Source organism: Chiloscyllium punctatum, chromosome 34, assembly GCF_047496795.1.
Source record: "Chiloscyllium punctatum isolate Juve2018m chromosome 34, sChiPun1.3, whole genome shotgun sequence".
Classification (NCBI taxonomy): domain Eukaryota; kingdom Metazoa; phylum Chordata; class Chondrichthyes; order Orectolobiformes; family Hemiscylliidae; genus Chiloscyllium; species Chiloscyllium punctatum.
In genome coordinates, this window is record NC_092772.1 from 58,825,079 (window position 1) to 58,851,637 (window position 26,559).

The 26,559-nt window shown below is 44.4% G+C and overlaps 1 protein-coding gene across 1 annotated transcript; it reads right to left on the reverse strand.

The window, feature by feature from the left end:
- Window positions 1-5,041: 5,041 nt before the first annotated feature.
- On the reverse strand, window positions 5,042-17,047 carry LOC140458891 (C-reactive protein-like). The gene is made up of 3 exons (XM_072553631.1): window positions 16,918-17,047; window positions 14,563-14,638; window positions 5,042-10,859 (listed from the first exon to the last, which is right to left on the reverse strand). Exons 2-3 carry the CDS (start codon window positions 14,624-14,626, stop codon window positions 10,243-10,245), a joined length of 681 nt encoding a protein of 226 aa, XP_072409732.1. The 5' UTR covers window positions 14,627-14,638; window positions 16,918-17,047; the 3' UTR covers window positions 5,042-10,242.
- Window positions 17,048-26,559: the final 9,512 nt, after the last annotated feature.

Genomic DNA, 26,559 nt, shown 5'->3' on the forward strand with positions numbered 1-26,559 from the left:
TAATCATTTTCCTGGAAAGAAATAATGTTTCCAAATGATCCACAAGGGGTCACTTTGAAACTATCAGTTACTTAACTCTGAAAGTTGAGTAAGGATGCAAAGCTGCAGCTGTGAACGTTTTCAATCAATGTCTCAGCTTCACATAAAATGTTTCTGATCTCATAAAAATGTTACCCTTTCTAATTTTCATTTCCCCTTGGGATTTAACTAGTTTTTGTGCAATGGCAAATCAACCATGCATGTTTCTGCCCTCAACTGGTTGATCTATCAATACATAGATCATGGTGCCTCACTTAAAGCAACATATTTCTGCAGCAAACATTGTAATTTCTCTGGGTTCCCTTCAGGGATGATGATAAGACTACATTGTTCTTCCATCCACCATCGATTCCATTTGTTCTCCAACCTTACATTTAAACACACTTTGTTTCATTCTCACAGCAGTAACACTGTCATAGCTATTCGCAGATGTTAATTATTACTTTAATCACTGAGCAATTCTTCTCCCAACATTCCTGAAATGTAGAACATATTCAAATCCATTTGTCCATCTCTGTATGGCAGTCCTTGTATACTTTCACTTTTTTCTCTATAATCAGAAGTGCTGTCATACACAACTGAAGTTCTTCTCCCCATCACCAAATCATCTGTGGTATTTTTACACTTATTAACCATCACCAGTAAATCACCTGTACTTTAGATTAGTTTCCCTACAGTGTGGAAACAGGCCCTTTGGCCCAACCAGTCCACACTGACCCTCCAAAGAGTAACCCACCCAGACCCACTTCTCTCTGACTAATGCACCCATCACTAAGGGCAATTTAGCACGGCCAATCCACCCAAACCTGCACATCTTTGGACCGTGGGAGGAAACCAGAGCACCCGGAGTAAACCCACGCAGACACAGGGAGAGTGTGCAAACTCCACACAGACAGTCACCCGAGGCTGGAATTGAATCTGGGACCCTGGTGCTATGAGGCAGCAGTGCTAACCACTGAGCCACTGTGCCCCCCTTTTATATTCAATTAATTTAATTGCACAATGCATGAAGATCAAAACAGACCATCAAATGTGAGGGGTGAGGCAGGGGCAGATCATGATCAAGTTAGAAGGGGTGATAACGAATGCTACCGTCATGCTTTCATTCTTACCTCTAACTTTCCAACAATATCACCTGCAACAATTGCTTTCCTTCATAGTGCATGCAATTACAGACCAAGGCAACCAGCATCTATCTCTGGTTGCTTCCTATGACTCATCCCCAAGGTGTCCATAGTCATTTTCTTCGAATTGCATGTAGATAGGTGTCACAAACTCACATCATTCATCATCCAGAAGGATAGTTACATCAGATAGTCTGGATCCTCGGCATCACCCACTTCATTTATCTGGATGTATTTGCAATATCTCCATGGAAATTGGGGAGAACACTGCTGCCTCACAGCGCCGGAGACCCGAGTTCCAATCCTGCCTTGGGCAACTGTCTGTGTGGAGTTTGCACATTCTCCCCGTGTCTGCGTGGGTTTCCTCCGGGTGCTCTGGTTTCCTCCCACAGTCCAAAAAATGTGCAGGTCAGGTGAATTGGCCATACTAAATCGCCCGTAGTGTTAGGTGAAGGGGTAAATGTAGGAGAATGGGTCTTGGTGGGTTGCGCTTAGGCGGGTAGGTGTGGACTCGTTGGGCCGAAGGGCCTGTTTCCACACTGTATGTAATCTAAAGTAATCTAAAGTAACCTGACGTTTCCTGCCAAAAATATAGTAGCTGTGGTACATTATCACCACAACGATTTTAGCACTCAACTGGAGGATTACTCACGCCTTGTTCTGGAAGAAAACAGATGAACAATAAACACTGGTCATCTCAGTGATGCTCATTTCTTTGACCTGGTTTTAAAAATGAATTATATGTCTTCATATTCTGGATTCTGCAGCAAGAAGGAATGAGTTTTTTTTTAGGTATTTCAGCAAGATCCATTGAAGTGCAAAACATCTCCATCATATCATCAAATAGATTTATACAATAATTTAATGAAAGACAATCTTGTTCTCAGAAGTAACTTCTTTAGTCAGTGGAATCAGGTGAGTAACTGTGCCGTCCACATGCTTCACCTCTTTAGAATTCATCCTCCTGGATTGAGCACCAAAACTGCTTTGGACGTTTTGTTATTTATGCATACAATTTATGTTCTTTGATTGCCTAATTCATTTGTTCCCTCACATTTGCCTAGTTTAGTCCATGTTTGAACTGGAACTATGTACGTAATGATCATATTTTGCATTTTATGACTGTAATGACTCAAAGCTTTGGACATGCACATCCCAGATTACTTTAAATTTCCTGTGTCAAGTCACTGATGTTCCAGGTGGCTCACTGTTAGAATCCCTACAAAAAGTGACCAAGATAAATCAATTGAGATGATGGGAACCACCTCTTTTATATTTGCTGGAAAAAAGCGAGCAAATGTTATGCTCTGCCAAACAAGAATGGGGAGAGGAGAATTTATGTGCAGACTATTATTCATAACTGCATCTCTCAGACTAAAACAATGCATTTGTGGATTGTTGAATTTCTCCATTTCAAGAAGAAATATGGAAACTAACATGTAACATCCATGCACAATTTTCAGTTTCTGATTTGATTTATATATTTTTAAAAGTTTCATTGTTATAGAGTCATAGAGTCACACATGAAAACGAACCCTTCAGTTCAACCAGTCCACGCTGACCATGGTCACAACCGAAGCGAGTTCCATTGCTTGCACTTGGCCTATAACTTGGATGCTGCCTGAACTGCTGTGCTTTTCCAGCACCACTCTAATCCAGAATCTGGTTTCCAGCATCTGCAGTCATTATTTTTACCTTGGCCGATAACTGTCCAAACCTTTCTTATTCATGTACTTATCCTAATGCCTTTTAAATGTCCTAATTGTACCTGCATCCAACACTTCCTATAGCGGCCCATTCCACACACGAACTAATCTCTGTGTAAAAGTGTGTCCTTTTAGAACTTTCTCCTCTCATTCTAAAAGCATGCCACCTACTTCAGAATTCCCCCACCATAGGGCAAAGGCCCTTGCTATTCACATTATCGATGTCCATCACCAGTTTGAAAATGAAGGTTGGATTCAAGACTAATTTACAAGCAATAGCAACAACATGGGTGTGAAAGCTGAGAGAACTACAGTGAACAGGGATTCCAGGCTAACGGATAGATCATTTGCTAAGCAATGGCAGACATTTAAGGATATCCGCATATTCCTATCATGAAGAAAAATTCCAAGAGGAGGACACAGTATCCGTGATTGAGTAAAAGACTAAGGAAAGCATCAAACCTAAAAGCGTATTATTGTGCTGAGATGATTGCTGGGTGAGTTGATTGGGCAGAATATAAAGAACAACAGAGAATGACTAAAAGGTTAATCAGAGAAAGAAATTAAAGTGACTAGATGGAGCTTGCTGCAAAGGTAAAATGGATAGCTCTTTGGGTTTTAAGGAAGCTTGTACCTTAATTTCTGTAAGGTATTTGACAAGGAGCCACAGAGAAAAAAAAGTGATTGTGTAAAGTCGGAGTTCATGATGAAAGGAATAAGCTATCCACATGGATAAAAGATTGTTTGGTGAGCAGAAGGCACAATAGCCTATTTCCACTCTGTAGGGAATCTAATCTAAAAGTATTCTAAGTTGAAAGACACTCAATGCTTTCACTTACTTGGACCGCTCTCTGAAAATTCATGAAGATGATTGCCTGCTTTCCTGTTTGATGATGTCATTCATGTTCGACACTGTAAATGCATTTGAACTGAGAACAGCATGAAACGCACTTTGAAAGTGATGAGAACAAAACTTTGGCAATTGGTAGACATTTGTGAGCAGCACTCCTGTGGTCAGTGTTATCCCTGCACCACGATATTCAAAACAGTGGCTTCCAGGAGGTTTTGTAGGTACCAAGCAGAATGCTTTAAATATCAATTTAGAATATCTTTGACTGGCTTAATATTGGATGTTTCAGAAGGTGTGCTTGAGAAAGCAAAGGAGACAAAGGCTGTGACAAAAAAAATGTGATGAAGTTGCACAGAATACAAAGCACGTGATTGGAATCTCTAAATCTACATTACTCTCAAGGAATGTTCACATGATGCACTGTCAGTATAAAAAGGACGTTATTGTATCTGAATGTAGCTAGTCAGGGAAATAACTTGCCTTCAAAAATCCTCTGTATTTCTCTGAATGCTCCCTTATCAATGTCTGAGTTCAAAATCCCCTGGAGGAACTCAGCATTGAAATGAAGGCTTAGTGAAGGAGGATTCCCTTTCTTAACTGTTATTAACAATAAGTGACTTCAGCCTATTATTACTGATCTATGAAGTCATCCAGTCACAAAGGCTTGAGTAGAAAAACTCTTCCACTACAGTTAAATAAAAACTCACAATCATATTTTATTTTAAATTGAACTGTTCCTTTGCATAAGCCCTGTTATGTTTGTATTCCTAAAAATGTCATAATATTTTCCAAGACTTGAAGGTTTCATGCAGGTGTGCATTTTTTACACGTGAAGAGAATGGTTATGCAAATTTATTTGTCCTGTTTAAGTAATTGAATAATAATCCTTACTTCTGCTTTTATTTAAATTTATTTGTAATAAACTTGTTCTATTTATCTTTATCTGTTTACCTGATGTATATATAGTCGAACCCTAGATCCCTCCTTATCTGTATAACCTGCACCAGCTCACCTTTGGATAATATTCACACATCTACAGTTCATTCTACAATTCCAAATACATCCCAAGAAAGCCTCCAGACCTACTCCAGCCTTAGAATATAGTTCAGTATCCACCGACTTCCTAATTCCTAATAGGAGTCCATGAGGTAGCCTTCCCAATCAATCTGCTCAGCGATGCTGTAACAGGTGTCTAGAGGAGACGAGGTTTGAAACCAGGTCTCCTGGTCTGAGAGCAGCAACACTGCCACTGACAAGTGTACACAGGTATGTGGATGTGTTCAAGAGATAGAGAACATTCCGAATAAAATCACAGAAACCCCTTTTTTATTGTGAGTTTATGAATTTAATGGCAAGAATTACTGTTTATTCTGTGTACTTGCTCAATGTTTGAGTCTTACGTATTCATGAAAACAGAGGCATATAGAGAGATTAAGTATTTGTAATTACATGAAGGTACATTCACAATCCAGGATAGATTTTGACTAAGGGAACTCTCAAAAGTCTGACCTCTGACACTCAAGTTCACAACATTTTGCAAATGATGTGCACATCCACGAGCTGCCAATTAGTTTTTGTATGTTTGTGTGGTGCACATGTTTCTATATGTCCATGTGTTTTAGTGTCCTTGTGTGGGTTACGTTAGGGTCTACGTGTATGAGTGTGTGTTGTGTTAGGGAGTGTGTGTACGTGTGAGAGAGCGTGTGTATTTGGGTGTGTATATTGTATTGTGTTGGGTAGCCGGTGTGTGGGTGTGTGTGTGTGTGGGTGTGTGGAGGTGGAGGTGGGGGTGGGGGGGCTGGGCGGAGGACAGGTCTGTGTGTTGTTGTGGTTCTGTTCGCCGAGCTGGGAATTTGTGTTGCAGACGTTTCGTCCCCTGTCTAGGTGACATCCTCAGTGCTTGGGAGCCTCCTGTGAAGCGCTTCTGTGATGTTTCCTCCGGCATTTGTATTGGTTTGTATCTGCTACTTCCGGTTGTCAGTTCCAGCTGTCCGCTGCAGTGGCCGATATATTGGGTCCAGGTCGATGTACTTATTGATTGACTCTGTGGATTCAATCTTGTGCTTGTATAAAGTAACTAAGTAATTAATTAACTAAGCAGAGATGGCTGGGCAGGTGATGTGCTGTAGCTGTATGATGTGGGAGCTGGCTGATCCCATTGTGAATGGCAGTGACCACATCTGCAGCAAGTGTTGGTTGCTGGAAGAACTCCGGATCAGAGTTGATGATCTGGAATCTGAGCTTCAAACACTGCGGCACATCCGGGAGGGGGAGAGTTATCTGGACGCTTTGTTTCAGGAGGCAGTCACACCTGGGAGATTAAGTAATTCACATTCAGCTAGTGATCAGGGACATCAGAGTGTGACTGTAAGTGAGGCAGGTAGGGGGACCTGAGTTCAGGAGTGGAGGAGCCTCAGCCCTTGACCTTGTCCAACAGGTACGAGATTCTTGCTCCCTGTTCGGATGAGGAAAAGGGCTCTGGACAGGATGAGCCAATTGACCAAGGCACCATGGTGCAGAAGGCCATTCAAGAGGGGGGAGTTAATAGACAAGTCATTGTTATAGGGGATTCTATAATTAGGGGGACAGATAGTATCCTTTGCAAGCTGGATCGGGAGTCTCGCATGGTGTGTTGCCAGGGTGTGGGACATCTCCGACCGGCTTGAAAGGATATTGGAGTGGGAGGGGGAGGATCCAGTTGTTGTGGTCCACGTTGGTACTAACAACATAGGCAAGACTAGGGTGGAGGACCTGTTTGGGGATTACGAAGCACTAGTCAGAAAATTGAAGCACAGGTCCTCAAGGGTCATAATCTCCGGATTACTTCCCAAGCCACGTGCCAATTGGCATAGGGACAAGAAAATTAGGCAAGTAAACACGTGGCTAAGGGATTGGTGTGGGAAAGAGGGATTCCACTTCATGGGGCATTGGCATCAGTTTTGGAACAGGGGGGGATCTGTCCCCTTGGGACGGTCTCCACCTGAACCGATCAGGTACCAATGTTCTAGCGAAGAGGATAAATAGGGTGGTCAGTAGGACTTTAAACTTCTGAGTTGGGGGGAAGGGAAAGTGAAAGCGACAGAGAGTATGGCATTAAATGGAAAGACAAGCAGCAGGATAGCATGTGTCCAGGCGGATTTAAGATTGAGGCAGACTGGGAATGCAGAAAAAAGCAAGGATAACTAAGGACATCATATGACTTCCAATATCTCTAATGATAAGAAAGTTAGCGTTAAGACGCTTTACCTGAATGCTTGTAGCATTCATAACAAAGCAGATGAACTAATGGCACAGATCATAGTGAATGATTATGATGTGGTAGGCATCACAGAGACTTGGTAACAGGGGGGTCAGGACTGGCAGTTAAACCTCCAAGCATTTTCAACTTATCGAAAAGACAGGAAGGTCGGCAGAGGGGGTGGGGTTGCCTTGTTAGTTAAGAACAATATTAAATCTATGGCACTGAATGACATAGCGTCAGATGATGTGCAGTCTGTGTGGGTGGAATTGAGGAACCACAAAGGCAAAAAAACCATAATTGGAGTTGTGTACAGACCTCCTAACAGTGGTCAGGACCAGGAACGCAACATGTACCGGGAAATAAAGAAGGCATGTCAGAAAGGCAAGGTCACAGTGATCATGGGAGACTTCAATATGCAAGTGGACTGGGTAAATAATGTTGCCAGTGGATCCAAAGAAAGGGAATTCATGGAATGCTTACAGGATGGCTTTTTGGAACAGCTTGTCATGGAGCCCACAAGGTAGCAGGCTATTCTGGACCTAGTGCTTTGCAATGAACCAGACTTTATAAAAGATCTTAAAGTAAGGGAACCCTTAGGAAGCAGCGATCATAATATGGTAGAGTTCAGTCTGGAGTTTGAAAGAGAGAAGGCAAAATCGGATGTAATGGTGTTACAGTTAAATAAAGGTAATTATGAGGGCATGAGAGAGGAACTGACAAAAATAGACTGGAAGCAGAGGCTTGCGGGGAAGACAGTAGAGTAAAAATGGCAGGAGTTTGTGGGTATAATTGAGGACACTGTACAGATGTTCATCCCCAAGAAAAGATAGATTATCCAGGGAGGGATTAGACAGCCATGGCTGACAAAGGAAGTCAGGAAATGTATTAAAGAAAAAGAGAGATCCTATAAAGTGGCTAAGAACAGTGGGAAATCAGAAGATTGGGAAGGCTACAAAAACAAACAGAGGATAACAAAGAGAGTAATAAGAAAGGAGAGGATCAAATATGAAGGTAGGCTAGCCAGTAATATTAGAAATGATAGTAAAAGTTTCTTTCAATACATAAGAAACAAATGACAGACAAAAGTAGACATTGGGCCACTTCAAACTGATGCTGGAAGCCGAGTGATGGGAGATAAGGAAATGGCAGGAGAACTTAACAAGTACTTTGCGTCAGTTTTCACAGTGGAAGACATGAGTAATATCCTAACAATTAAAGGGAGTCAGGAGACTGAGTTGAGTATGGTTGTCATTACAAAAGAGATAGTGCTAGAAAAGCTAAAAAGTCTTAAAATTGATAAATCTCCTGGCCCTGATGGGATACATCCTAGAGTTCTGAGATAGGTGGCTGAGGAAATAGCGGAGGCATTGGTTGAGATCTTTCAAGAGTCACTGGAGTCAGGGAAAGTCCCGGATGATTGGAAGATCGCTGTTGTAACCCCATTGTTCAAGAAAGGATCAAGACAAAAGATGGAAAATTATAGGCCAATTAGCCTAACCTCGGTTGTTGGTAAAATTCTAGAATCCATCATTAAGGATGAGGTTTCTAAATTCTTAGAAGAGCAGAGTCTGATTAGAACAAGTCAACATGGATTTAGTAAGGGGAGGTCATGCCTGAAAAACCTGTTGGTATTCTTTGAAGAGGTGACAAGTAGGTTAGACCGGGGAAACCCAGTGGATGTGGGCTATCTAGACTTCCAAAAGGCCTTTGATGAGGTGCCACACGGGAGGCTGCTGAGCAAGGTGAGGGCCCATGGTGTTCGAGGTGAGCTACTGGGATGGATTGAGGATTGGCTGTCTGACAGAAGGCAGAGAGTTGGGATAAAAGGTTCTTTTTCAGAATGGCAGCCGGTGACGAGCCGTGTCCCGCAGGGTTCAATGTTGGGGCCACAGCTGTTCGCATTATATATTAATGATCTGGATGAAGGGACTGGGGAAATTCTAGCAAAGTTTGCAGATGATACGAAGTTAAGTGGACAGGCAGGTAGTACTGAGGAAGTGGGGAGGCTGCAGAAGGGTCTAGACAGTTTGGGAGAGTGGTCCAGGAAATGGCTGATGGAATTCAACATGAACAAATGCGAGATCTTGCACTTTGGAAAAAAGAATAAAAGCACAGACTACTTTCTAAATGGTGAGAAAATTCGTAAAGCCAAAGTACAAAGGGATCTGGGAGTGCTAGTCGAGGATTCTCTAAAGGTCAACATGCAGGTTGAGTCTGTGATTAAGAAAGCGAATGCAATGTTGTCACTTATCTCAAGAGGGTTGGAATATAAAAGCACCATTGTGCTACTGAGACTTTATAAAGCTCTGGTTAGGCCTCATTTGGAGTACTGTGTCCAGTTTTAGTCCCCACACCTCAGGAAGGACATACTGGCACTGGAACGTGTCCAGCGGAGATTCACATGGATGATCCCTGGAATGGTAGGTCTAACATATGAGAAACGGCTGAGGATCCTGGGATTGTATTCATTGGAGTTTAGAAGATTAAGGGGAGACTTAATAGAGACGTACAAGATAATATATGGCTTGGAAAGGGTGGATGCTAGGAAATTGTTTCCGTTAGGTGAGGAGACTAGGACCCGTGGACACAGCCTTAGAATTAGAGGGGGTAAATTCAGAACAGAAATGTGGAGACATTTCTTCAGCCAGAGAGTGGTGGGCCTGTGGAATTCATTGCCGCAGAGTGCAGTGGAGGCCGGGACACTAGATGTCTTCAAGGCAGAGATTGATAGATTCTTGTTGTCTCGGGGAATTAAGGGCTACGAGGAGAATGCGGGTAAGTGGAGTTGAAGTGCCCATCAGCCATGATTGAATGGTGGAGTGGACTTGATGGGCCGAATGGCCTTATTTCCACTCCTATGTCTTATGGTCTTATGGTCTTATGGATGAGTGCCATGCCTCTATTTTGGCTTGTCCTCATCCACATATTCAATCAATAACACATCGACCTGGACCCAATATACTAGCCACTGCAACGGACAGCTGGAACTGACAACAGGAAGCGGCAGATTCAAACCACTACAAATGGCGGAGGAAAGATCACAGAAGCGCTTCAGAGGAGGCTCCCAAGCACTGAGGATGTCACCTAGACAGGGGATGAAACGTCTGCAACACAAATTCCCAGCTCGGCGAACAGAACCACAACAACGAGCACTCGAGCTACAAATCTTCTCACAAACTTTGAGGTCTGTGTGTGTTTCTGCACTTGTGTCCATTTACAGGAGTGTCTGTGGGAAAGCCAGCATGTGAGTGCTCCCATCAAATCCAAACCAGTCCCAATTTTTTAGAAGCTACAATCGTGATTATCCTCCACATTCACATTCCCCCTGCTCTCATATAGCACTGTGTCCCAGTTGATGATGTTACCCCCAGCGCTGTGACACCCGTGACTGAGCGCTTTGATGTCGTTCGCCGACAGGACATGGTCCCACAAGTGGACGTCTGTCAGCTCTCCCACGAAACTCTGCTTGCTCTCAAACTTGCCCTCCACCCTGTCCTGTTCCTGACCCAGGATAAACGTGCCCCCACCTCGGACCACCTCACCGCTGTTCCCGACTTTCTGAAGACTCCGGACTCCATTGAGCCAGAAGGTGATGAATCCAGTTGAGGACTCCCAGCTCACGCAGATGTGTCTCAGCAGAGCATCGGTCTCTGGGAGGGCAAAATAGTATATGTTGCTGCCAAAGTAAAGGGACAGCCTGGTGTCCTCATTGTGCCAGAGCAGCAACTCATTGTCCTTAGTCGCTGTGGCATAGGACAACAAGCTGTAGCCTCGCTTTGCCTCTGAGGCAGCCCTCAGGCAGAGAGTGAACGCTGAGAGCTGGGAGAATTCATTAGGCAGCAACTTCACATAAATACTGTCGGTTTGAGTCGAGAAAACTAGCGACTTGCCCGATAAACCTGTAAACAAAGGAAAAGACAGTGCTGAGCCTTTGGAAAGGAACATCTGTGAGATGCAAAGGGAATGGAAGAGGCGGAAAGGGGAAAAGGGTCAGATCTTCCAGCCTCCTCCTACTCTCCGATGCTTTACACTGCTTCATGCACTCACACACCTTCAAACAAACACTGTCATGTGGTTGCACACATAAGATTGCTCTCTCCCAAACACATTACCTCTCAAAAACATATTCATGCTCCCTCTCTCTATCTCTCTCACACATATTCTCTGTCAAATTGTCACACACGCTTTCTGTCCTCATAAATACCGTTACATCGAAAACATATTTTCACGTAAATATTATACACACAGTCACACACACAAAAAACCCCAAAAACTGAAACACTTATTAGGACAGACCATCCCAAGAAACACATTCTCTCATTCATATAGAAACTCATGCATGCATATGAACAAAGTCACAGGAATTCATTGACTTTGATACACAGAAACACACACAAAGAAACCAAAAGTCTTTTGCATCAATATACACAAACACACACAAAGAAAAAGAAATTCATTCACATAATCACAGACAGATACCCACAGAAATGCTCAAAATCTCATTTGCATAAACCCACAAAGTCAACGCAGAGACACAGACACACACACACACACACATAAAGACTCGTTCATATTGTCACACAGAAAAGCACACAAGACAGAATAGAGATCCTGTGATTGTTTTCTTTTGAGCAGAGGAGACTGAAGGCAGATCTGAAACAAGTGCACAATGATCTAAGTGGCACAGAGAGAGCTTACAGTAAGAAATCTCTGACCTGAGCAGAGGGATCAATAACCAAGTGGAACAGCTTTAAGGTAAGGAACAGACATTTCAGGGGGGTATTTGAGGTAAGTGTTGTATGCAGAAGGTTGTGTGTATAGAAGTATCTAGAACTTAAGGCCTTAAATGATTATAGACACTAGGAGACTCAAGACATTTGAGAAGTATTTAGTTAAAATCACACAACACAAGGTTATAGTCCAACAGGTGTATTTAGAGGCAATAGCTTTGAAGCTATTTAGTGTTTCCTTAACACTGCGAAGGATGCCTACCATTGCATCCCAACCCTCATTTCGGGAACTCCGACTACAATGCCATGTTTCTTCTCCGGGCTTACAGGCAAAAGCTCAAACAGACCCCCTAGCGGATGCAGGTCCAGTGCTGGTCAGAGGAGGCAGAGGATCTGCTCCAGTGCTGTCTGGAATTGGCTGATTGGGCCAGGTTCAAACAGTCTGCAGGTACCTTGGATGAGTACACCACCACCGTCACAGACTTTATCAGCAAGTGTGTGGAGGACTGCATACCGAGGAAGTCAATCCGGGTGTTCCCCAACAGAAAACCCTGGATGAACCAGGACATACAGAACCTGCCAAAAACCAGGCGCGAGGCCTTCAGATCAGGAGAGCCACTTAAATGTAAGGAATCCAAGTATGACTTTCGCAGAGCCATTCAAATGGCCAAGGACCAATACCGATCCAAACAACCGGTGAATATGGCAAGGACTGAATGACATCACAGGTTCTAAAAAAAGACAGTACAAGATAGCAAATGATGACATATCTCTCCCAGATTGTCTCAACATCTTCTATGCTCACCTTTAGCAGAATTTTGGCAGAGAGGTAACAACTACTCTGACAAGCCCTGATGAACCCATCCCAACAGCCACTGCATCAGAGGTCAGATCAAGTTTTCCTTCATGTGAATCCAAGGAAAGCAATGGGACCAGACAGAGTACCAGGCCGTGCACTCAGCATGCACAGATCAACTGGCAGAGATCTTCTCAGACATCTTCAACCTCTCCCTGCAGCAGGCCACTGTCCCTGCCTATTTCAAGAGGGCCAACATCATCCCTGTGCCTAAGAAGGCTCATGCAGCATGTCTCAATGACTATCGCCCAGTGGCCCTAAGTTTGGTGGTCATGAGTGCTTTGAAAGGCTGGTCATGGCATTAATCAACTCCAGCCTCCCCACTACTCTTGACCCACTCCAATTTGCCTATTGGACCAACAGACCCCATATCATTTGCCCTTCACTCCTCCCTAGAACATCTTGATACCAAGAACAGCGACGTAAGAATCCTACTCATTGACTACAGTTCATCCTTCAACACTATTATCCCCTTGAGACTGATTACTAAAGTTTGTGATCTCTGACTAAGCCCAACTCTGCAACTGGATCCTCAGTTTCCTGACCCACAGGCCACAATTAGTGAAGATTGGGACAATATTTCATCATCACTGATACTCAACACTAGAGCCCCCAGGGGTGCGTACTCAGCCCCCAACTGTACTCACTGTATACCCATGACTGTGTCACCAAATATCAGACTAATGCCATTTACAAGTTCCCTGATGACACCATTATAGTCAGTAGAATCTCAGATGGCGACGAAACAGACTACAGACGGGAGGTGGAAGAGCTGGAAAAATGGTGCACTGAGAACAACCTAGCTCTCAATGCCAGCAAAACCAAGGAACTCATTATTGACTTTCACCGGGATGTTACTCATGCCCCCCCCCCCCCCCCCCCCCCACACACACACACACACACACACACATTAACAGCACAGAGGTGGAATGAATTGAGAGTGTCAAGCTCCTGAGAGTGGTCATCCACAACAAGCTTTCTTGGACTCTTCATGTGGACGCACTGATTATGAAGGCCCAACAACGTCTCTTCATCCTTAGGCAGCTGAGGAAATTTGGCATGATGGTGAATATCCTTGCCAACTTTTATAGGTGCACCATCGAGAGCGTTCTGTCTGGATATATCACTGCCTGGTATGGCGACTGTACCAGTCAAGATCAGAGATGGTTACAGAGAGTGGTGAATTTGGCCCGGTCAATCACAAAGGCCAACCTCCCATCTATAGAATCCATCTGCCAGGGCCCGCTGTCAAGGAAAGGCCACCAGCATTCTTAAAGATCCATCCCACCCTGGCGATGTTTTTCTACAACCTCTACCATCAGGGTGAAGGTACAGAAGCATGAACACATGCACCAGCTGGTTTTGCAACAGTTTCTACCCTACTTTTGTTGGAATACTGAATGATCTCACAAACATTCACTTGTACCTGTGTTTTTGTTTTTTTGCTGCTGTTTACCTATTATTTACTATCTATGCTACTTAACTCTGCGATCTGCCTGTATTGCTCGCAAGACAAAGCTTTCCACTGTGCCTCAGTACACGTGACAATAAATTCAATTCAGTGTCATGCAAGTAAAGTGATATATTTAACAAATCCCGAGGTTTGTTGGACAATAACCTGGTGTTATGTGCTTTTTAACTTTGTTCACCACAGTGAAACATTGGCTCCTCCACATCATGCCTACCGTCGAGAAATATTTAGTGAGCACTTCAAATGCAGTACCATTAAAAGGTTGTGGGTCAAGTGCTGGTAAATAGAATTAGAATAGACAAATGCTTACGATGGACTGAAGGGCCTCTCTCCCTGCTGTGTAAAAAAAAAAGATCAATTGTTTCCGTTTCCATGACTCTTTCATGTATAGACACACAAACACACACTGACGACCGAACTGGGTTTCCTTTTGGGATCTGCTACCTCCCTGCTCTGCATGGCTGCTCATTCTCGGCATTAGAAAATATATTGTGGAATGAGGATTGCAACCCACAGCAGCCTGTTTGTTATCAAAGCAAGCATACCTCCATAGACCAGTCCAGGTAGAATAATGCAGCTGACAAGCCCAAGGAGAAGGAAATTCTTCATCCTGCAATCAGTCTGTAAATGGTAATGATCAGAGAGTTACGTCCCGAGGTTTGGTGCTGCTTAGTACAATTGGAACTGCAGTCCAACACCGACGTGTAAAACTTAACACCCAGGAAATAAAGTGATATCCACAATAATTCTTTCAGAGTTATGGCAGTGCACAGGTTTGCTCCACTAGCAAACACTCCGACATCAGTGTTTGAATGGGCTATTGTTTGAAATCCCATTCTATGGGACTTCCATGCAGAAATCAAAGTTGTCTGTCCTCTGCTGTCGGAGGGTCAGTGCTGAGGGAGTGCCGCACTGTCGGAGGGTCAGTGCTGAGGGAGTGCTGCACTGTCGGAGGGTCAGTGCTGAGGGAGTGCTGCACTGTCGGAGGGTCATTACAGAGGGAGCACCACACTGTAGGAGGGTCAGTGCTGAGGGAGCGCTGCACTGTCGGAGGGTCAGTGCTGAGGAAGGGCCGCACTGTCGGAGGGTCAGTACTGAGGGAGTGGACACTGTCGGAGGGTCAGTGCTGAGGGAGTGCTGCACTGTCGGAGGGTCAGTGCTGAGAGAGTGGACACTGTCGGAGGGTCAGTGCTGAGGAAATGCCGCACTATCGGAGGGTCAGTGCTGAGGGAGTGCCGCACTGTCGGAGGGTCAGTGCTGAGGGAGTGCCGCACTGTCGGAGGGTCAGTGCTGAGGGAGCGCCGCACTGTCGGAGGGTCAGTGCTGAGGGCGCGCCGCACTGTCGGAGGGTCAGTGCTAAGGGAGTGCCGCACTGTCGGAGGGTCAGTGCTGAGGGAGTGCTGCACTGTCGGAGGGTCAGTGCTGAGGGAGTGCCGCACTGTTGGAGGGTCAGTGCTGAGGGCGCGCCGCACTGTTGGAGGGTCAGTGCTGAGGGAGTGCTGCACTGTCGGAGGGTCAGTGCTGAGGGAGTGCCGCACTGTTGGAGGGTCAGTGCTGAGGGAGTGCCGCACTGTCGGAGGGTCAGTGCTGAGGGAGTGCCGCACTGTCGGAGGGTCAGTGCTGAGGGCGCACCGCACTGTCGGAGGGTCAGTGCTGAGGGAGTGCTGCACTGTTGGAGGGTTGGTACTGAGGGAGTGGAAACTGTCAGAGGGTCAGTGCTGAGGGAGTGCTGCACCGAAGGAGGGTCAGTGCTGAGGGAGTGCTGCACTGTCGGAGGGTCATTACAGAGGGAGCACCACACTGTAGGAGGGTCAGTGCTGAGGGAGCGCTGCACTGTCGGAGGGTCAGTGCTGAGGGAGGGCCACACTGTCGGAGGGTCAGTACTGAGGGAGTGGACACTGTCGGAGGGTCAGTGCTGAGGGAGTGCTGCACTGTCGGAGGGTCAGTGCTGAGGGAGTGGACACTGTCGGAGGGTCAGTGCTGAGGGAGTGCCGCACTGTCGGAGGGTCAGTGCTGAGGGAGTGCCGCACTGTCGGAGGGTCAGTGCTGAGGGAGCGCCGCACTGTCGGAGGGTCGGTGCTGAGGGAGCGCCGCACTGTCGGAGGGTCAGTGCTGAGGGAGTGCCGCACTGTCGGAGGGTCGGTGCTGAGGGAGTGCCTCACTGTCGGAGGGTCAGTGCTGAGGGAGTGCCGCACTGTCGGAGGGTCAGTGCTGAGGGAGTGCCGCACTGTCGGAGGGTCGGTGCTGAGGGAGTGCCGCACTGTCGGAGGGTCAGTGCTGAGGGCATGCAACACTTTCTGTTGGTGAGTACTGAGGGTGCGCCAAATTGCTGGTGGGTCAATACAGAAATCATGCTTCACTCTCAGAAGACCAGCACTGAATGAGGGCCGCATGGCCCGACAGTCAGTGCTCAGGGTGCCCTGAGCTGTATGAATGTCAGTACTCTAAGAATTACCCAGACAAATTGACAGAATGCGCTGCATCTGCATCTATATCGCTCCCTGTCTCTTTCTCCCTCTCTCTCCGTCCCTTACTCTCTGTCTTTGTTTCAGTTTGTCTGTTTGTCTCTTCCTGTGGGCATGCCTCCTTCTGTTTCTCTCTCTGTCTCTTTCCCTCTCTCAGTATGTTTGTTTCTCCCTGTCTTTCTTCCTCTGCCTCTTACAGTCTCTCTCAATCTCTCCCTCTCACGCTATCTCTTGCTATCTCTCCATCTCTCTCTCTCTGTCTCTCTCTGTCTGCTTTTGCCTTTCTCTCTCTGTCTCTGTGGTGTGCACCTCTCTAATTTTGTGCCCTCTGCCCCCACTCATTGACCATTTATTCGCATGCCTACTCCTACTGTCCTTGCTCTTTCTCTGTCTGTCTCTCTCTTCAGTGTCCGTATATCTGTGAAAGGTACTCACTGGTTTGGATTGAACTGGGGGATCCGTTTTCTCTCACCCAACAGGTAGGAGTCTGTGCAGCTTTGTGCTGTACGACCTAGCAATTTAAGGAGCTTGCACAGGAGGAATGAGATCAGTGAGCAGTGGATTAACCTCCATTGAACTCCTTATTTAAACAATTCAGGAGCTGACTGAGCAGTAAATACTCCTGATAAATTTATTTTAACTTGTAAATATTTAAGTCTAATGTGCAGCTTCAATACACACATTCAGACGCTTAGATATGAATCACATGGACATTACATACAGAGAATCAGAAACTCAGGCACATACAGACATAGTCAGAAACGCACAGTCGCATGCGCACATGCACTCACACAATACAGACACACACACACACACACACACACACACGATACGGACAAACACACATGAACACACCCTTACACTTCCTATTTTTCTAATTTGCATTGCACGCGTAGATAATAGAGAAAGCCAGAATGAATGCAAATGGTTGTTGTGCATTCAATTTAAATTTAAGGTCCATCCCAAACTTCAACCCAACTGAAAGAACTGGTCTCCATAACCTTCCTTATCTCTGTGACTTCCTCAAGCCTGGATAATGTTATACCGGTAAGCTCATCTCACATTTGAAATCTTCCTAAATACACTAAACTTCTCCAACTCCTGAAATCCTCTCTATATTTGTAAACATCTCAACCGCAGAAACAACTTGTTTTTGTTACTTTACAGGAATAAGGCCTTCCTTATCTCTGTAACTTTCTCTTGCCCTGACAAACCTCCCTACCCTGATGACCTCCTTCAGGCCCAAAACCCATTCCTATCTCTCATAACCTCCTCCAGCCTCTACATCATTTACTCTGTAACCTTCTCCAGCCCTATACCCCTCCCTTTGTCCGTAAATATCTCCAGCCCCTCCATTTCTCTCTCTCTAACCTCCCCCAGTTCCTACAACCCTCCATATCTCTGTGATTTTGGCCAGCTTCTACAATCCTTGTTGACTTCCTAAAGTCCTCTAAACCCTGAGATGCAGCATATCAATGCAACCTCTTCCAGGCTCATCCCTGACTTGATGCAGAGGGACAGTATCAAAGCTCTCTAATTGAACAATGACTATCCTGATCAGGTCTTGGTTCACTGCATACCTCACAAAAAGGTGGAATTCTATCAGTATTGGTTGGATGGTGTGTTCTGTGTTGGCTAATTCATTTGAGCTTACATTGTCTCAGTACAAATATCGAACATTGCATCTTTAGTCTTGGAATCATTAGTCTCTCTCTTGTGTTGAACATTCAATTATGTGACCTATCCTGATTGACTTGTTGAGAGGCATTACTAGACACCTTTGGAACAGATGGGACTTGAACCTAAGTATCCTCACTTGGAGGTAGGGACACAACCACTGCAACAAAATAACCTTTTGGTGGAACTTATAATGGAATACCAACTAAGAGTGCTCCAGATTTGTCCTAGAAATGCTCTTGGTATCGAGAATAGTCCATTGATTGAAGATGACTGTTACTGTATTGAAGAGTCCAATGTTTAGTGCCAGATACCAGGTCTTGAGTTCCAGTGAAGAACTGGAAGTGCCAGGCTTATTCTTCTTGCAGCATGTTGACAGCAAGAAGTTGTCACGGGCAAATTTACAATAAACCACGTCATCGAGTTATGGAGTCATACAACATGGAAACAGACTCTTCAGTCCAACTCACCCATATTGACCAGGTTTCCCAAACTACCTGCATTTGGCCCACATCCCTCTAAACCTTTTCCTCTCCAAATGTCTTTAAAACATCGTAAGTGTACGTGCATCCGCCACTTCCTCTGGCAGCGCATTCCACACAGGGATCACCCTCTGTTTGAAAAGATTGCCCCTCAGCTCCCTTTTACGTCTTTTCTCCTCCCACCACAAACATATGCCTTCTTGGATTGGACTTCCCTGTCCTGGGGAAAATACCTTTGCAATTCATCTTGTCTATAACCCTCATCTTTTATAAACCTCAACCTTGTACACTCCAGTGAAAAAATGTCCCAGCCTATCCAGCCTCTCTTTATAACTGGCAATATCCTGGTAAATCTTTCCTGAAGCCTCTCCAAATTAATAATATCCTTCCTGTAGCTGCCTGTAAATGCTGAGTGAGGATGCAGACTAAATATCAAAATAGATAGCTGCGAGTACAGATTTTCCTTTCAGGCAGTGGTTTGCCATAATCTCAAAATTACAGCCTGAAATAGTTTAAACAAATCAGTTGGAAAATTGAATGAAGATTTTGAGGGAAATATGTAACAGGGTAAGGAGAAATAGCAAGGGAGTGGGCTTAACTAGATGGTTTGAAGGGCTGAAACCGAGATGGTGATTAGGAAAGGTTCCTTCCATGTTGCTTCCACAATGACTTTCCAGTTCAATGCTGATTAAATGTTCTTCTGTGTACCTGGCTGTACGTTTTTCTTCCAAATATACTTGAGTAGGATCAAGGTAAGGTTGCAGTAGTGCCATAGTACAGAGAGACAACTGGCTGTGGTTTAACCAGAGGGTCACCATGTCTCAGGCAAGTGGGAGAACTGATCAGAAAAGGTCCTTCATCTTGTTCAATGAATTGAACCCAGGCTGTTAGTTTCACTCTGCATTGCAAACTGACCATCCAACCAACGGAGCTAACTGTTGAGCAGTTGCCACATCACTTGGTGCAAGTTTCCTATTCTTCTTACATTCCTTTTTACATATACAGTGCATTCCTTTACATAAGAACATAAATGCAGGAGCAACTGGAGGCAAATCAAGCCCTCGAGCCTGCTCTGCCATTTCATACAGTTAGAGCTGATCTCATCTCGGCCTCAGCTTCACTATCCTCTCTGCTCTCCATAAGCCTTCGACCCATTTATAATTATAGTTTGTCAATCTCCACCTTAAAATTATCGAATGTCTCACTGCACTCTAGGGTCAAAGATTCTGCAAATTCACAATCCAAAGGGGCAGCATGGTGGCGCAATGGTTAGCAGTGCTGCCTCACAACACCAGGGACCGCGGTTTGATTAAATGTTGTGTGGAATTTGCACATTCTCTCCATGTCTGTGAAGGTTCCATCCAGGTGCTCCGCTTTCCTCCCACAGTCCAAAAATGTGCGGGTCAGTTGAATTGGCCATGCTAAAATGCCCTTGGTGGTAGGTGCATTAGTCGGGAGTAAATATAGAATAGGGGACTGGGTCTGGGTGGGTTACTCTTTGGAGGGTCAGTGTGGACTTGTTGGACTGAACGGGCCTGTTTCCATACTGTAGGGAATTGAATCTAATCACCTCTCTTTGAAACCTGCTACCCTTTATCCTAAAACTGTGATGTCTTATTCTAGATTGCCCTGCTGACAAAACATACTGTTTGCATCTGCTTTGTCAATCTCTGTCATTTTTTATACTCCATAATGTTAAGTTGCAATTTATTCTAGATTTCAATTCACTTCTCTGTGATTACACTCTTTCTGTTCACTCCTGCCAAATGCATTTTATAAAATAAATTTTAAAATGGATTGCACTCCAGGATTGTTAAGTTCACAATGGGTAATGTAGGAAGAGTGTTTTAAAAGTTGCATGTCTTTTTTTTTATTTAAAGTACACATTTTTATTATTTCTTAGGACAGAGGTATCACATGGCAAGGGTCTGGGTATATGTTATCTCCAGTGTCCTCGTTGCTTTCAGTGCCCAACATGCCACATTGGGTTAGGAATTATGCCACATTGACCTTGGTAGGATGATACGTATGTCCGCTGGAAAAATACTGCTCAATTAGGTTTTTGCAACAAACATAATTCCATTCCAATTTTCTGTTGTGACAGAACTGGTGAGTGCAATGTCAGCACATGAGCTGATGAGCTTTGAACTTTGGTTGAACAATGTCTTCAGGTGCCCTGCACCCGAGAATAGTTCATATAGTTTGAGGTTATTACTAATTATTTCCTTCAATGTTGACTTTGGACTTCATGAGATGGCAAATGCTGATTTATAGTAATACATTTAATACTTCTGGTAATACGTTTAATACTTCTGAGCACTCAAGATGTTTACCAAGTTATCTCATAGGTCATCATTAGACCCAGACTTTTACTGCATTAAAATTACACTATCTGCCATGGTAGCATTTGAACTCAGGTACCCAGAAGATTATTTGGGTCTTGTGGATTAATAATCTCTTGATATTGCCACTGGGCTAATGCTTCCCAGCCAAATGCCTATCATTTTAGTCCAGGATAATGCTGGAAGAGGTGGAACAGATGCGAGCAGGACCTGATAGATCTTGATGTGAACACATCTGCGTTCGCTGAAGTCCTCTTGAGAGAGATATCTTACTGGGTCTGGTACACACGTGACTCCAGACTCACAGCAATGAGGTTGTCTTTGAAATGGCCCAACAAGCCAACTCAGTTCAAGGGAAACCAGGGATGGGCAACAAATACCAGCTTTACCCGCAACCCAGGCAAAGAATAAATGAACATAATTAAATGGAAGTAAAACCAATGCTGAAGAAAAGGCCCACCAGTTTCCTGTCTATTCATTGCCTGATGATGAGTTCAGTAGATTGGTTTAGGATATTATTAGATCAGTGAGGGTTTAGAAAAGGTTTACCAGCATGTGGCTTAGGATTGGAGAGTTAGAGTTATAAGGAAGTCACGGTTGATGGTTAAGTTGATGGTGGTCATTGCAGCCGCCATTGTTCCATTCTGAACTAAGTGAAATAGTTCCTAAAAGAAGCCAACTTTACTGTGGACATGCCCTCAAACCTGTCAGTGTTTCACTGGAGACTGTACATCATTGCTAAAGAGCTAAAAACTCTGTAACGTTTTTTGAAGATGCAGATACATGTTCATTTTCTCCGTCTCTACATGTATCGATCTGCACGTGTTTATCTGTGCACGCGTTTATCTGCGCAGTTCTATCAGGGTTTCTCATTTTTCCATTTCTGCTGTTGGTTGGGACACATTTACTTGTGAACTTTACTCTCATCAACTCACTAAACTCTGTGGGTAGATTGAAAACATGGTAAACTGGAGCTGGAGTGGTCTATTCGGTCCTTCCAGCCTACTCCAGCATTCAATATGACCATGGCTGACGATCCAACTCAGTACCTCTTCCTATTTTCTCCCCATACCTTCTGATCATTTGAGCCCCAACAACAATAGACAACTTCTTGAAAAAGTTCCATGTTTTGCACTCAAGCGCTTTCTGTAACAGGTAATTCCACAAGCTTATCATTCTCTAGGTGAAGAAATTTATCCTCACCTCTGAGCTAAATGGCCTACCTTGTATCTTTAAACTGTGACTCCTTGTTTTGGATTCATTGGGAGCATCCTCCCTGCTGTTACCTTGTCTAGGTTGTTAAAACGTTGTAGACTTCTGTGTTCCTCCCCTGCGCATGTTCTTCTAAACTCACGTGGATACAGTCCTAATTATCTGATAGCCCACTATTCAGTATGCCATTCCTCTCCCCTTCACTCACCTCTCTAGGTACATTATTCCGTGTTCTATCTCTGCCCCCATGTTACTCAAGTATGTCAGCCCAATATCTTTTGCACCATCTTTCCTCCTCACTTGCCCATACAGACACTACTATTACAACGTGCGGGTGTCTGATATCCCACGTTGTACCTTACATAAAATTCACCATGTCTCAATTTCTGCTGCCCCTGCCTGTCATCACTTATCTCAAAGAGATCAGTTGTCCCATGACTCCCTGAAGCCACACTGAGCCCCCCTATTCACGTAACCTCCTCCAAACACTGCAACTTCTCAATTGCTCCTACCTCCTTCGTTCCCAGCAACCCTGCAAATCTCTATAACCTCCTTTCACCCACATAACAGTCCTATCTCTGTGAGCCTCTCTGGCCCCTACAACCCTCCCTATCTCTGTAACTTCATTTCTCCCGTGCAACCCTCATTCTCTCTGCAACTTTCTTCAGCCAGGACAGTCTTCCCCATATCAGCTCTGTTTGAGTGTGCGTGTGTCTATATGAGAGAGAGAAAGTGATAGAAAGATAGAAGCAGTCATACACAGGGAGATTCAGATGAAAGGGGTAGCAATACTTGACAGACGCTTTTATAATACAAACACACGGGTAACTCTAATTTCTGATGCTAGTTTATTATTTTGATCAGACAGCAAACACTACATTTTAAACTTTGTTTGTGCATTTGCATAACATGATGCAAATCTTTCCGTCATCCTATCAGGTAGATTTCAAGACCAGATATTAAACATCAGATAAAGGAACATTCACAATCCAGGGCACAACCTGCTTGAAAGCAGGTACTCTTTCAAGTGCTAACTTTGTTTGTGAAGTGCACATAGGTTCTCATGTGGTTTGCATATAGTGCGTGTATGCATGTGGTTGTGTGTATGTATATATGGGGGGTTGGCTGCGTCTGACATTGTGAGTGCACATGAATATGTGTGAGAGTTAGATTCTGTGAGAGTGCATTTTCCTGTCATTGTCAAACCATTTCAGTCAGCTTGGTGCTTGCAATCTTAATTTCCTGGATGTTGATAATTCTCCTGTTCTTGTATTCCAATGTGGCCCAATTGATGATGTTGCCCCTAGCGCGGTGGCACCTTCAATTTAGTGCCTTGATGTCTGTCAGGGACAGGATGTGATCCCACAAGTTCACATCTGTCAACTCTCCTATGAACCTCTGCTGGCTGTCAAACCCACCCCCTTCCTGGTCCTGCTCCTGCCCCAGGATAATTGTGCCCCCCCCCCACCCCCCCCACTCACCACCCCACCCTGATGGCCGAGTTTGCTAAGGCTCCGGACTCCGTTGATCCATAGGATGTGGAAGATATAGAATATTACAGTGCAGTATAGGCCCTTCGGCCCGGGATGTAGCACCAACCTGTGAAACCAATCTGAAGCTCATCTAACCTCTACTATTTCATTATCATCCATATGCCGTTCCAATGACCATTTAAATGCCCCTAAAGCTGGCGAGTCTACTACTGTTGCAGGCAGGCCATTCCATGCCCCTATTATTTTCTGAGTAAAGGAACTACCTCTTACGTCTGTCCTATATCCATCACGTCTCAACTGAAAGTTTTGCCTCCTCGTGCTAGTCATCACCATCTGAGGAAAAAGGCTCTCACTGTCCACCCGATCGAACCCTCTGGTTAGCTTATATGTCTATATAAAGTCACCTCTCAACCTTCTTCTCATTCTCTCTTTCTGTTTGTGTTTCTTTGCATTCATGTGCTCTCTTTCTGTCTGTCTCTCTCTGTTTCCCTCAATCTCTCTGTCTCTCTTTGCCTCTCTCACTCTGTGTTTCTGTCTCTGTTTCTCTCTGCCTCTCTCACTTTCTCTCTCTGTCTCTGTTTCTTTGCGTCCATCTCTCTGTCTGTGTTTGCTCTGCTTCTCACTACTTCATTCTTCGTTTCAGTATTTCTCACTGTCTCACTGTTTCTATCTCACACCCTCTGTCTGTGTCTCTCTTTCGCTGTCTGTACTGCTCCCTTTCTCTTTTTTTTCTCTCTCCATCCTGGTCTTTCTCTTTCTCTATCTGTCTTGCTTTCTTGCTTTCATCTCAATCTTAAAGAATCTGTAAATGGCACTCTCTGTTTCTGAATAGTGTGGGAACGTTGAGATTTCTCACTCAATGGTAAAGATTCTGTACAATTTGATTGGGTGGTTTAGTGAGTTTCAACAGGCAAGAACAAATTATTCAGAAAGCGTACTTTCCCCTTTTGGACTTTTTGCAAGACATTTGACTTGTTTAAACAATTTGTTATCTGTTTAAACATTAAGTGCTTAACCTTCTGATGCAGTTCTGTCAGCTCCCAAATATCTGGTCAGCAGTAAAGTGCACTTCACTGATCAAAATATAAGGCTTGCCATCACTGCAGCTATCAGGAATAATCTTGAATCAAGAGCAAAGACAACCCAGAGGGCTTTGTCGAGGTCATCTCAGTTACTGACTCCCAACTGCATCCACAAACAAACTGTCACTTGCACAAAACATGCAAAGGCTGAACACGTCCTTTCACAAAGAGATAGAAGCACACAAGAAAATGGGCTCACCTCCAAACAGAATCGCAGACACAGAGACTGACAAACATGCAATTTGTGGGCGGCACGGTGGCACAGTGGTTAGCCTCACAGCGCCAGAGACCCGGGTTCATTTCCCGCCTCAGGCGACTGACTGTGTGGAGTTTGCACGTTCTCCCCGTGTCTGTGTGGGTTTCCTCTGGGTGCTCCGGTTTCCTCCCACAGTCCATGTTAGTGTGGATTGGCCATGCTAAATTGCCCGTAGTGTTAGGTAAGGGGTAAATATAGTGGAATGGGGTGGGTTGCGGGTCGGTGTGGACTCGTTGGGCTGAAGGGCCTGTTTCCACACTGTAATATAATTTAATCTAAAAACACAGACTCACATTTTACACATATTTATCTTACACACGTGCTTACAATCACTCACATACATATTCCTCACAAACACACACAACCAAAGATGCACATACAATTTCAAACACTCGCTGATGCAAACACATATGTTCCACGCTCATGTATTCTCACATTCTCAGACACTTACACAAGCACACTCATTCACTGGAACACTGACAGAAAGGTGAACACTGGCATCCATGCCTTGCACGAATACACAGATGCTGTTCAGTCTTTGCAATGAAGTCACCTTACACAGACATGCACACAGTCTCACTCAATTATGAGTTGATTAGCTCAGTTGGTTGGATGGCTTGTTTGTGATGCTTAGGAATGCCTACAATGTAGGTTTAATTCAGCTGAGGTCATCACGAAGAGCTATCTATCTCAAACTCTCCTCTCGCCTGAGGCATGTGTTATGGACCAGGCCAGACCCCCTCAAACCATTTCAGGAAAGTAGCCCTGACCCTAACTTTTCGAGTTGTTTTGATCAGATGTAGCGTGAGTATTTCCAGGAGTCATGCAGCTGGTCAAAACCCTTTGGTTTTAAACCAAACAGAATTTATTTACAGAGTACTGAATGAAATACAAAAGAGAACAGAATTCAGAATAACTGAACCTGTCAGAAAACCCAACAGACTATTCCAACTGCTGTTCCAAATTCCTGCAACAATCCCCTTGAAAGTAGAGCTAGTGAAAGTAAACTGTCAATTTAGTTTAACAGGTAGGTGAATAGAGATGGAAAGGCAAACATTAAAGGGATATACCAGAAAGTGCACAGATTAATTCCAACAGACAACAAAAATTCTATGGAACAGACCAACTATCACTGAAAAATTCAAATGTACTATCAACCACAAAGAATCAACATTTACTTGTGCAAAGGTGGGTGACAGGCGAAAAGACTGGGCAAATGTTTTAAGATAAAACAACAGAGATCAATAAAGTGAGAAAAATTAGGGTGCGAGAGAATTAGCGAGATGTACAAAAAATAGAAAGGGAAAACAATTCTCTGGATGCTAAAAAAAAAATTAGAGTTACTGAAGTAGATGTTAGTCCTGGCTAAAATGAATCTGGGGAATTAGCAATGGAGGATAAAGAAATGGCAGATCCATGCCAAACGGCTAATTGGCATCCTTCTTCACTAGAGAATATGCAAGTAGCATCCTGGAAATATCTGTAAATAAGGAATTAACAGGGAGGGAGGAACTCAACAAAATGGCAAATACC

Excerpts from the sequence above, each read along its gene's own strand:
- LOC140458891 (XM_072553631.1), bottom strand. The coding sequence starts at position 14,626 with ATGAAGAATTTCCTTCTCCTTGGGCTTGTCAGCTGCATTATTCTACCT. Across the intron at positions 10,860-14,562 it reads ACCTGGACTGGTCTATGGAG|GTTTATCGGGCAAGTCGCTA; the intron begins GTATGCTTGCTT and ends CTTTGTTTACAG.